At 33.8% G+C, this 12,847-nt stretch overlaps 2 protein-coding genes across 3 annotated transcripts; one reads left to right on the forward strand and one right to left on the reverse strand.

Moving 5' to 3' along the window:
• The first annotated feature begins 5,252 nt into the window (after positions 1–5,252).
• On the forward strand, positions 5,253–7,054 carry LOC125213568 (cytochrome b5-like). Of its 2 annotated transcripts, none has more exons than XM_048114190.1 (4): positions 5,253–5,358; positions 5,484–5,600; positions 6,508–6,574; positions 6,654–7,054. In XM_048114190.1, the coding sequence occupies exons 1-4, from the start codon at positions 5,257–5,259 to the stop codon at positions 6,908–6,910; spliced, it is 543 nt and encodes a 180-aa protein (XP_047970147.1). In that variant the 5' UTR covers positions 5,253–5,256; the 3' UTR covers positions 6,911–7,054. The 2 variants fall into 2 exon arrangements, with proteins under 2 accessions (XP_047970147.1, XP_047970148.1); XM_048114191.1 differs by having other exon boundaries at positions 5,269–5,358; positions 5,495–5,600.
• Positions 7,055–7,096: 42 nt separating this feature from the next.
• LOC125213566 (rab GTPase-activating protein 22-like) lies at positions 7,097–11,847 on the reverse strand. The gene is made up of 5 exons (XM_048114187.1): positions 11,130–11,847; positions 9,572–9,707; positions 9,366–9,415; positions 8,887–8,940; positions 7,097–8,587 (listed from the first exon to the last, which is right to left on the reverse strand). The coding sequence occupies exons 1-5, from the start codon at positions 11,285–11,287 to the stop codon at positions 7,351–7,353; spliced, it is 1,635 nt and encodes a 544-aa protein (XP_047970144.1). The 5' UTR covers positions 11,288–11,847; the 3' UTR covers positions 7,097–7,350.
• Positions 11,848–12,847: the final 1,000 nt, after the last annotated feature.

The following is a 12,847-nucleotide window of genomic DNA, read 5'->3' on the forward strand; positions in this document are numbered from 1 at the left end:
TTGTAGCACATTTTTATGTAAGCTAAACTATTTTACAAGAGCGTCTAGTAACCAAGAAAGATGAAACATGTGCATGTGTTTATGATTATAATTGGCCTCTAGTAGCACTAGAGTCGGTCGTTCAAGAATTCTAAAATTGGACCTTGGTTTTTATGATTATTTTGGCTTGGAAGACTCACACTGAATCGGTCATTTGAGAGCTCTAAAATTCTTCCAGTAGCATTGAAAGATAATTCGATCCAGTTTAGCTCTCAAATTCTTCCAGTAGCATTGAAAGATAATTCGATCCAGTTTATAAGTTACATTTGTCTGGTAAAATATAAATGGATAGAACATTTGTGAACCGTAATTTTGATAGATAATGTTGTAGTATTTGTTTATATGATGCATTATATCAAATTTATTTATTTATTTTATGTGCAACACATTTTCTTTTACATTGAATATCGTGAGTCACGATGATTGTTCAATGCCAGAGTTCAGATACGATGCAAAACTAAAAACAAGTTGAATTCAGCAAGCTAAGTAAGTAACACATTTGATTACATATATTTGTGTATCTTTATTGGTCACGTAACGTAAGCTCTTCAAGCTATATTTGTACACGTCTCTTGTTATAGCAGTGGAGTATTTCTTACATTTACGCTATTAAATAATGTCCATATATTATGTAGAAATGGCCTCACAATAAATGAAATTTTAATTGTTGAGCATTTCTGGAGGTTGGAATCAAGATTTCATTCACAATTGGGACAAACTTGACTTTTTTACTAGTAGTATCACACCCGTGCGCCCGTGCGATGCACGATCCATTTTATTTTCATCAGAACAACTAAGAATATATCCTATAAACATATACAAGATCTTCTAATTGTTTCTACTAATCCTAAATGAAACATTAGAAGTAATATGTTTCCCCTAATAATCCACCAACCCAGCAATCCACCTTGCAAAAATACTAATATTAGTGCGTGAATATATATAGCATTGGTACTAAGAGAGAGACAACAAATATAATTATTCAATCGGAATAAAAATGAAAAACGGCTAAAATATGACCATTACTCGATTACATAAATACAAAGACGGACTAATATCAAGGCTAATTATTAGTCCGCATTCAAACACACCACACTATAAATATAAACGATCACCTTTTACTTGACTCTTTACATTGAAATCAAGTTAGGCATTACAAATTACTACATCATTGACGGATTGACCGATGCAATAGGTTGGAGGCAAATCAATTTAGGCATTACAAAGGACTATCATTGAACGATGCAATATGTTATAGGCAAGCCAATGGATGAACCATTTTTTCTAACCTTCACTTCTCTACATTGATTGTGACATAGTTTATAAATATTCAAATTCATCCCATAACTTATAAATATTTCTAAATAAGGCCAAAACTCGTCTTTCATATCTATAAATACAAAAACTGACTAATATCAAGGCTAGTTATTGGTCCGCATTCAAACACACCACACCATAAATATAAACGATCACCTTTTACTTGTCTCTTTACATTGAAATCAAGTTAGGCGTTACAAATTACTATATCATTGACGAATTGACCGATGCAATAGGTTGGAGTCAAATCAAGTTAGGCGTTACAAAGTACTATAATTGAACATGCAATATGAATATGTTATAGGCAAGCCAACCATTTTTTCTAACCTTCACTTCTCTATATTGATTGTGACATAGCTTATAAATATTCAAATTCATCCCATAATTTATAAATATTCTAAATAAGGTCAAAACTCGCCTTTTATACATGTATAGATATAGATTTGATTCGTGAGTTTAATTATCTGCATTTATTTGTTTTGTTCCTAGTATAGAAGAATTCATGTTGGTTTTTTATTTGCAAGAGTTTTTCTTACCAATCAAATTGTTGGATTAAGTTATTGGTATTGAAATTTCAACCCAGTTATTAGTTAACAACATGTCAACATCAATTTACGTATACACCCTCACATTTCTCATTTCCTAGTTAAAAATGGTTTTTAATAAGGTGAATTGTGTTCAATTATAATCTATACTAATATAAAAGGCGAGTTTTAGCCTTATTTTGAAATATTTATAAGTTGTGGGATGAATTTAGATATTTATACTTTTTAAGTAATAGGATTAAAATGGAGGTTACAAATCTTTATGATTATGAGTTATTAAGAATAATAAAGGTAAACATAATATAAAAATAGTGGCATGTTTAATTTTTTTTAATATATTTATAACATGAGAATTATTCTACTTTACATTTACATATTAGTATTAATTATTAATATGGCTCCATATACGGCTTTTAATACATGCCCTCTTATAATCATAAAGATTTATAACCTTCATTTTAATCTTATTTTTTAAAAGTTATAAATATCAATTAATCCCACTAAAGAAAGTAAGGCGTAAAGGCAATAAAAATGACATTTAAACAAATCAATCAGTTTTCAATGTAAATTTAAGGCGGTCAATAATGTTATAATTCCATCAATTTATGATTGTTTCTTCATACTTTTTACCTATAAATACGTATCATTGGTTAGATAAAATTCATTCCTTTTTGTCTTTTCTCATTGCATTACGAATTTTCTGCAAAAAGATATTTTTACTTCCAACATGATTATTACTCTTTATCGATAGTAGTACAAAGATATTTTTACTTCCAATATGATTATTACTCTTTATCGATAGTAGTACATTTATATGAATCTATTATACACATTGTTTATTATTATTATTATTATTATTATTATTATTATTATTATTATTATTATTATTATTATTATTATTATTAACATTGTCTCAACTTTTATTTTTTTTTATACCATTGGTGTTATCATTGACCCTGGCAAGGTTATTATATAATCTAATTTTCGACTCATTGAGATTAAAATTGTGATTCGCAGTGAGTGTTGATCGTCATTTTGTTTTTATTTTCTACTCCAATTTAACGTTTAAGACATTTGAATATATCACGCTGATTGATAATGTAGTTGAGGAGACACTATTTGACATTTTTAAATATTACTCTCAACTATAATATTGTTATTTGTTTTTTTAACATTGTTGCTACTTCTATTTTTTTTAGATATTATTGGCGCAATTGTTGACCCTAGCAAGATTATTAAACGTGATAATTGTTGATTTATGGTGAGTGTTGATTCATCTAAAGTTGTGTCAATATAGTTTGTGTATATTATTTTGCAGAATATCAGAATATTGGTGATGCTTCATGGATAAGTTCTTATTGTTCCTATTGGGATGCATTTTTTTGGCATGAAGAACCGTTGGGGAAATCATCTAGAACAAAAAAATCAAAATTTTCAAATTATTGTTGTATGAGTGGAATATTAAGCTTTCTATGATGTATGCTCCTCATGTTGTCTTTCGAGATTTAATATTCTATAAAGATTTTTAATGTTTTTGTTATTTGAAAAATATTATATTTTATATAGTTCAGTTCACCTCGATGGAAGGTTGGATTGATAATAGGTTGAACACTGGTCAATCACTGTATGTGTACAATTGCATAGTCAATAAACTCTTTTATGTTGTGTCACTATTTAATTTTTATTTCATACATATTATATATTTTATAAATTTTGTATAATTTTATTTGGGATCTATAAACCATGTATAATTTTATATTTTCTCATTTCATTTATTTAATTGACTTTTTAATTTAAAATTCAGTAGGTCGTGCAACGCACGGGTTGATACTAGTTTAAATACATTGCAACTTATGAGGTGTAATCAATTTCAAATCGCACAAACTAAAATCTAGACATTTAGATTTTCATATTTGATGTCAACATATAACAAATATGTCGTATTGTCAAATTGAAAAATCTAATTATCCAGACTTTACAACTTATTGTCTCAAAATGATAAAACACAAAGTTGAGATATCTTCCTCATTTATTTAACAAATCAAACACTAACTTATTTAAAACATACTACATTTTAACTAATCAAACTTATGCGCAACCTAAATATATAGAATATGATGCATGTTTGTATTAAAATGACAATCCCTCTTAAAGTGACACTGTGACACTACTTATACAACAATATTATAAACGTTATACAACAATATTCAATACGTTAGGCAGCAATATAGATTGTTGTTAGACAGCGATATAGATTGTTGTCTAGCGTGTTGGATACCTGTTCAAGAAAAATTATTGTATAATGTACCACATATGATGCAAATATAAATAAATTTATAGATGAAGCCCTCTTAAATGTTGTCTATGTTTACAACTTAAATAATTTTATACACACATGCCTCATTGCATGCCTCCTATCACCACATTGCAGTATTTATTTCACACCATCACAATATAAATATTTGGTGGGAATATGTGCAGTATTCAGTTTGATTTATTCTTTCTTTTATAGGGCGAAGACATAAATTTCCTTATTTAAATTCAAGAGTAAAATATTAAAATTTCAAAAAGTCATCCCATATCCTATTTTCAACAACTCTCGTTCATTCTATGTCTTCCTAGGTGTTTAGCCATAGGAATGTCCTGGCCGATCAATGAAATGGAATGTGTTTATTTATCTACTATATCTTGATTCGAAATGAAGCAAGCTCGACAGTGGAGAATCCTTCTATTTCCATTCACTTGAATTTCTTCCATTTTATCGATTTTGTAACATTTAATCAAATTCAAAATTAGTTGTTCGCATAATATTTTCGATCTCCAACAATTGTATCTCGTCTCATGTGAAGTGATATAATTTGGTTGTGAGGAGGAAGAAATTCATCTCAATTACTATAATCCTCATATTGTCCAACACCAAATTATATAAAATAAAATAGTACAAAATTTTCCAAATTTTCTGCCTACATTTATTGAATAGCATTTGAAAAAAAAAGTAGGCCCGATCAACTCAATTTGTTAATGATACAAACGAGAACTGACATAATTCTGCCTACATTAATTGTTATATTCGCTTATCACTTATTTTAAGAATATTAAAAAAATTTAATTTATTACGTCTTATTTTTATAATAAAATGGAAACCGAAAGAGTTAATCGAATATAGAATTCATTACAAAAATTTATAAAGATAATCAGATAATTATTCACATATTGAGTAAAAAAGAAAATAAGAGATAATTACTCACCGGTAATTCAGTTTTCATAATCAATATTAGAAGTTTCTAGAGAGTAACCTAAATGTGAATTTTCGACAACTTTTGGGGCCAATTGTCAAATTCTTCACAACCATATAATGAATATAAACACCATCGATGATTTCAATACTAAACAGTCATTTCTCAGGCTGCTGTTGGAGAGAGTCAATCCTGCCAGTTGGTCAAACCTTCTCTCTCGAGTAAGCTCCTCTCTTTCGATTTCAATTCTGAGATTCCTTCGTTTTTTCTGCCTAATTGCTTCGGATCTTCGGTTTTCCTTGTCTGCTGTGCGCTGATCGTGGAGAATTTTGATTTTGGTTGCGAGATTTTCTGCAGCTGCGTGAGGAAATTAACAATGGCGTCCGGTGCAAAAGTTCACTTGTTTGAGGAAGTTGTGAAGCATAATAAGACTAAGGATTGTTGGCTCGTTATCAGTGGAAAGGTTCGATTTCGTTTTTTTCAGGAAAAAATGTTGGATTCATTTCCCAAGTTCGTTCTCGTTGTTAATTTTTTCTTAATTTTATCAATGAAACTCTGTTTTCCGAATTTTATAAGTTTTTACCGTTGATTAATTGGGTGATGCTTTCGGTTTTCACCTTTCCTACGGTGAAAGATGCTATTGTGAATAACTACGTAGAGAAATTGGTCAATTGAGCTATTTTTAGTTTGCTCAGGCTGATAATATGTGAAGTTGTGTTGTTGATTTTGTTAATTCAATACTCCCTCCGCTCTATAGTAATGAAAGCTTTCCTTTTCGGCACGAAGATTAAGGAAATTGTGTTAGGTGAATTAAGTAAATGGAGAATAAAGTGGAAAATGAGAAAGGTGGACAAATGAAGAGATAATATAGTAAGAGAGAGTATAGTTGGTGTGGAGAAATGTGTTGAGACTCTATTACTATGTAACGTATCGAAATGGCAAAATGACTCTATTATTATGGAATGGAGGAAGTATAACTCATGTTGGTGAATGGTGAAGGAGTGAAAATTTTGTGAGAGGTGCTCAATTTTTTTCAGGATGATCTGGAAATTTGTGTTGTTACTACTATGTAGATTTAATACTGGATATGCATATCATAACGATCAAACTATACATGCTTAGTTAATTGGTTGTGCTATTTTTAGCTGTCAAGTAAATTTAGAGAGGGAGAGAGAGAGAGAGATAATAATAGTAAGCAAAAGTTGAGTTTTGTTGTGTGTGTGTGTGTGTGAATGAGAGAAGGAGAGGGGGGGTAGGGAGATTGTTCACAGTGATTTCAAGTTTGTAATCTTAATTTTGTGTATACTCTTGAAATCTGATAAATTGTTTGGTTGCATAATTATTCAAGTTAATGCTGATTCGAAATGCAGGTTTATGATGTGACTCCATTCATGGATGATCATCCTGGAGGTGATGAAGTTCTACTAGCAGCTACAGGTAATCTAATCTTTCCACAGCCACGTATCGTTCTCATGAAATACAAAGATCGGTTCTTGAAGTTATTGGCGCATCACAGGTAAAGACGCAACCAATGACTTTGAGGATATTGGGCACAGCGATGAAGCTCACAAGATGATGGACCAGTACTACATCGGGGAGATAGACCCGGCAACAGTTCCCTTGAAACGCACTTACCCCCCTCCGTCACACGTTGCTTACAATGCGAACAAGACATCCGAGTTTGGGATCAAGATCCTGCAGTTCCTCGTGCCTCTCTTGATTTTGGGTCTGGCCTTTGCTGTCCGACATTACACCAAAGAGAAGTTGTCTTAAGCGACACACCGTTGCTTCTTAGCTCCTCTTGCCCAAGGAGGATGTGAACTTTAACATACTCTCTGTATTTCAGTTGAATATTTTTGAGTTTGAATGTGTTTTTTAACAATGAATAAATTCAATCTAATTGAATATATTTTGCAAGTTTGACACTTGTTGCAATAAACGTTTGATATTAGTAATTCATTGTTCACAAAATGAAATAAGCTTCAGCTGAAAATTTTCAAGTGTAGAGGTACAGAATTACAGATGGAATCAAAGATTTCTAATTGGAAACTGCCTATATGAAAAGACCTAAGAACAGTCGTAGCAGCCCCGTTGCTTAGGAGCTTTGCTACCTTCACCCGAAACAAGCACCAAGTTTGCGGTTTTCCAAGAAACCTAATGGAGAAAATTCTTCAATGATAGACTTTGCGATAATTAGGGTGTAAGTTACATACTCAGGAAGTCTTCATCTTGTCATGGAGGTTGACGACCAAGTGGTGCGCATCATCCAGAAGCTTCCACACATCGAGATGCCCGGCCATCGAATTGCACTCCCTTAGAATCTCGTCCATGCTGCTGTATTTCTCTACGATTTGCTTCCTCCTTTGAAGGACAGAGGCTGCTATAGCATAGAGCAAAAGATCATCGGTTGGAGGGGCCCGCTGCCTAATCCTGCTCCAAGCAGACTTCCCGATACCAGCCCTGATGGCAACCTGATCGGCCCACACGACTTCCCAGAGGCATAGAGTTTGCTCAAAAGTTAGTTCCCTTCTAAAGAGCACGACCACCATCCTGTAAACGAAGAAGCAATCCTCGGCCTGGAGCTCCTCGAGATGCCTGTAGAGGTGTGAGTCCTTGTACTTGATGATTTTAGAGACAATGTTCAGCTGCCTTCTGATACCCACTTCATCGAGTCGAAAATTGTGACGAGCCTTCTTCATGAAACCCACAAAGCACCAGAAAGCTTCGTGGTCCTCCGTCATCACAGCTATTATGGGAGAAAGTAGATCACTCATTCCCTGGCAATAGCCGATTTCAGGATCATAAAGTGCATAAGCTTCAAGAATGGCTACCAAACGAGAAGCATGGTAGATCCTGCTAGGAATAAGGTGGTCGTAATCCTTCAGCCTCACTGCCTCAGCAGCACGTCGGGCTTTTGCATCTGTCACTGTGGCCTGTGTCGGGGAGTACGATATCCAATCCTCATTGGCCCGGATAGCATCTAGGCGGATTATTCGCTGCCAGGTGGCATAATCCTCCCTACTGAATGGTTGAGACCGAACATCCATGCTTGAAGGAGATGAATCCTCCTTTAAGGACAGGTCATTTTCAGGGGCCTGGTCCTGTGTGTTTTCTGTAAAGTCGAAAGTTTGACTCAATTCAGGATCATCTGAGGATTCAGAATCTGAGGACTCTGACTCGGAGAGGATGGAATCTACAATTCTTTTTGAACCCTCATACCCATTCATAATTGAGCTGGTGGCACAGAATTCATCCTCATTATCGAATGCTTCCTCACTCGAAAGGGATTGTCTGGCACTCACCACCTCTTCAGAGCCAGGAGAATCAATCCCTTCAGTGATACTTCCATCACCTGTATTACTTGTTTCACCATTTTCACTTAACTTAGAAGGTTCACTAACATGCTTAAGGAGTCGTCGAGACTGCCTCCGCAGTTTTTCATATTCCTTTCTGCATATAGTAACACAGCCACTAAAAGGTTATTTCAAAACAAACGTGAAGCCAAACTTATCAACTTAATATTTAAACATATAGAAGAAGTGGAGATTAGAGAAGAAGAAAAAAAGAAGATAAGAAAGAAAAGGGAAGATTTGAGGATAGATAAGAAAAACCAAAAATAAAGACCATGCTAACTTAACATGGCACGTCTTATCTTCCTTGTCTTATTTCACTGGCATTTGTGAATTTATGCCAAGGTAGTAGTGGTATTTCAAGGGTTAATAAATGAGAGCTCGTGTTTGTGACTCTACCTGTTCTTGGCTTTAGTAGTATCTCTTTCTTCTTTGGTACTTCTCAGGTCATAGCTGCAGAAAGATTTCAAGATCGTTATGACAAAGCCATATGCATATTCTTGAAGTACATGTTGATAACAGAGAAACACTACCTCAACAAGGGGAACTAAGGTTGGTGCGTCTTAAAGACTAAAGTTAAGGACTTGATGATAGAAACATTGTTGGACCAAAAGAGGAAGCTGACGACTTATATTCAGAGACGTGAATAATCAAAATGGCATTATTACAAGCAAACACAAACACCAAGAAGCATATAGGTTTTGTGAAACACTAGCTGTAACCTGACCAATCCTTATTCTTCATTTATTTACTTCATAAGAATTTCTTAGCAAGGTTAAATCTAAGAAACTGAAGAAACTAAACTATTGATGGGGTGTTCATATACAAGAAAGAAATGAAAAAAAAAAATTGACATTCACATAGCATATTCAACTTACACTCCTAGAAGAAATGGCCAAACCTCTCCCCTGATACTAGGATCAACACCCTGCATAACGCAAGGTATGAAATCAAATTCAGGCAGTTCCCAAGTACAACAACAAAGTCATTAAAGGTGAACTTCGGCAAGCAACAATTCAGAAGGAATAATTCAAAGTAAAAGAAGGAAAATGGGAATTTGCAGCTGTATGAAATCACAACTCACTCCGCTTCGAACTTTCTTCAGGAATTTAACTCCATTGTCACGGAGTTTTCCATCAGGAGTGAACAAACTTCTCCACTGCTGAGGTGAGAGTATATGTTTCCTTTTTCTCCGAGACCATGGGGATTTGAGGCGACCACTGAAAATGAGCAATATTGCTATTTATTCATTTGATAAATGAGAGAGACAATGTTAATTAAACCAAAAAAGTAACTTAATAGTCAGCTGATATTTGAACAAAGTAGCTAACTCAAGTAACCACAACTGAATAGCTAGCCAAGCTACCAGAAAGGTTCTTCATCTTGCATCCTAGATTAAACAACCGAAATACATCTCAGGGAACTAATACAGCGGCCATAGTTCGCATTTAGGCATGGAAGAGTCCGAGTAAATATCAACTGGTTCTAATATTCCATAATTCTACTCTTTTGAAGTGCTAATTCCTGGTTCTGTGGAATATCTAAAAAAAGATGTATTATGTTGTCATTAAAGAAAGAAATTGGAACAAATATAGCTACTGAGAAATCAGCAGTGTGAACTAATATTTGAGGTAGCAGAATATTCACTGCTGCTAAGGTCATAACACAGATGAACAACAGAACAAGTGCTAATTATAAGGAGATTGGCCGACTTTGTGATTGAGGTTGTACAATTTGTCATTGACTGCTAATGTAAAAGGCCTATAGACCAGAAATCATTATACAGAATAACATAAGGTTAAAACATAATTGTATGCAGGAAACCGTAACTCATCTAAAATGCACAATGTTAAACAACTCTAGTATATAGCCCAAATGAGAACAAAATGATACTGTATATCTTTTACAGCCATGTAAAAATCAGATAAATCAACACCTTGAAATATGATGAAAGATAGCTAGTGTGTTCAGTTTATTAAGAAATATTCGATATTTATGGCCGCACAGGCGCATACTAAATCTCACACCAGGCATATTGTCCATCTCGTTCAAGACTTCAAAGAAGATTCAGAGAAAATTGATGTACTGCATCAGCAAAAGCAGGTCAATCGACAATTTCTACATCAAGCGAGATTTTATTTCTCATATCATCTATGTCCATTTCATAGATAGACTAAACTATAAATGTAAACATATTTCTCACAAGATCTCAAATTTTCTAATTCCAGAAGTCCAGCGTAGGTGACCTTCAATAGATTACACTTTAATTTCACAAAATCCAATATTAACGGCAAGAATGAGTCTTTCTATATATCAAGCACTAGATATTCAACACCAACGATCTTTCAAAGTATTTTGACTAGCAAATCAAAAAAGAATACCATAGACCAAGTCAAATCAACATTTCTCTTACACATCGATTCCTACCAACTAAACTAACTGAAGCGTACACCTACGGCGGCCAAATGGATAGTTCTGCGCCGAGCTGGAAAGAAACGGCGGATTGAACTCAAAGAGTAAAGGGAACAGATATGATATTTGAAGTAAAAACTCGAGATCTGAACTTAAGATTAGGAAAACAACCAATTACAAAACACTTTCAGAGAGTTTAATTTAGAGAGAGAGAGAGAGAAGAGACTCACCGATCAGAAGAGGAAGAAGAACAAGAGGCTGGTGATGAATTTGAGGAAGCTACTATGTACAAAGCCGATCTCAAATGAATCCACGACGAAGTCGGCGGAGACGACGACGACGGCGACGAAGATTTTGACGAAGTCTGACTTCGTCTTAGAGCTCTCATCTATGAACACTTTATCACTAAATTTTCCCCCAATTTTTCGCCTAACTAATTAAATTAAGTCTCCCTAGGGTTACAACACCGGATTTCTCAGTCCGTCGAAGATTCCTCCGCTATCTCTTCACCTAGTGGTGTAGAACACTGCGGCGGCTAACGCGAGGCCAGCAAACGCCGTGATTGGCGAGGTTCACGCCGCCGTTCGCCGCCGCATCCCTCCAGAATCCGCCGACGGCGACACAGTTGCCGATTCTGCTCCCGATTGATTGGAACGCGGCGGCGGCGGCGATTAGCATGGGGCGGAGGGGGAAAACACGAATCTGACCTTGGGAAGAAGCAAGGAGAAGGAGCCTTGTTGATTATCCAACATCAACCAAATGAATACACCAGCAACTGCTTTAATGTCTCCACTCTGCTCTTTTTTTTTTCTTTTTTTTCTTTTTTGCTTTGCTTTCCTTTTTTTCACTTTTTGTTTGGCCTATTTATTGTTTTTCCTCTTTTTCTCTCTCTAAGATGTCTGTAATATCCATGGATTTTCTCTCTCTAGATTTTTGGGTTAAGAGAAGGGAGTAAACTGATGGAAGACTTTCTCTGCTCCGATATTTATACGAGCTCGGTTTTCGACGAATGAAACGACGTCGTCGCATATTTTTAGTTTAATTATTTCTATCGAATTGCATGAACTTATTTACGGATTCACTGAATAACTATTCAAATTCGATTTTCTATTCTCTTAATTAATTAAAGGATTAAAAGTTGGTAGCAAAATATACGAGTTATAATTGTTTCAGATATGATTAAATACACATTTGCGCAAATTGAAGTTTATCCGATATCAGAATTCAAATAGTTACATGAATTTACATTGGATTGAAAAATTGTCAATTGCCTTAACTTTGACATTTTTCTTAATTTTCTAATTGATTTAAATTTGATAAGAAAATGTGTATAATTTGAAAGCTAAAATAATTTAGTCTAGTCTTATACTCTATTATATTTTTCATAATAAAATTAATGGATTTTAAAATTACAAGATAGAGTAGAATTTGACAAATTGTCCGATAATCTAAAGAATATATAAACATGCGGCTAATTAATTAACTTTACAAAATTTAAAAGATTAGTGTACCGCACTCAATTGACTATTATCATTATAATCTAATCGATGATTAATATATCTCCAAATGTGATTTCATAACTAGCTGTATAAATTACTAAAATTTAATTTAAAAAATATTTAGTGAACAAAATCTGATTCGAACGTCTGCACGCAATTTTCATTTCATATGATTTTTGCATGCGGGATAATAGCAAAATAGCAATTCCCATTTTCTAATCAAATATATATAGCACTGAAATTAAATTAATAAAATTATATCTTCAAAGATTACCAAAATTCTGACTAATTTGTTTGTGACTTTATGGGACAAAATCATTTGGGTAAATTTGCAAATGTTCCACCACACGCAATTAATTACTTGGTATTGACGCAAGTGCATAATAATTTGGTGTATTGATTATTACTTTATTAGTATATATTTTTGGAGGATTTTAAAATTTTTTTGA

This window comes from Salvia hispanica, chromosome 3 (genome assembly GCF_023119035.1).
Source record: "Salvia hispanica cultivar TCC Black 2014 chromosome 3, UniMelb_Shisp_WGS_1.0, whole genome shotgun sequence".
NCBI lineage: Eukaryota > Viridiplantae > Streptophyta > Magnoliopsida > Lamiales > Lamiaceae > Salvia > Salvia hispanica.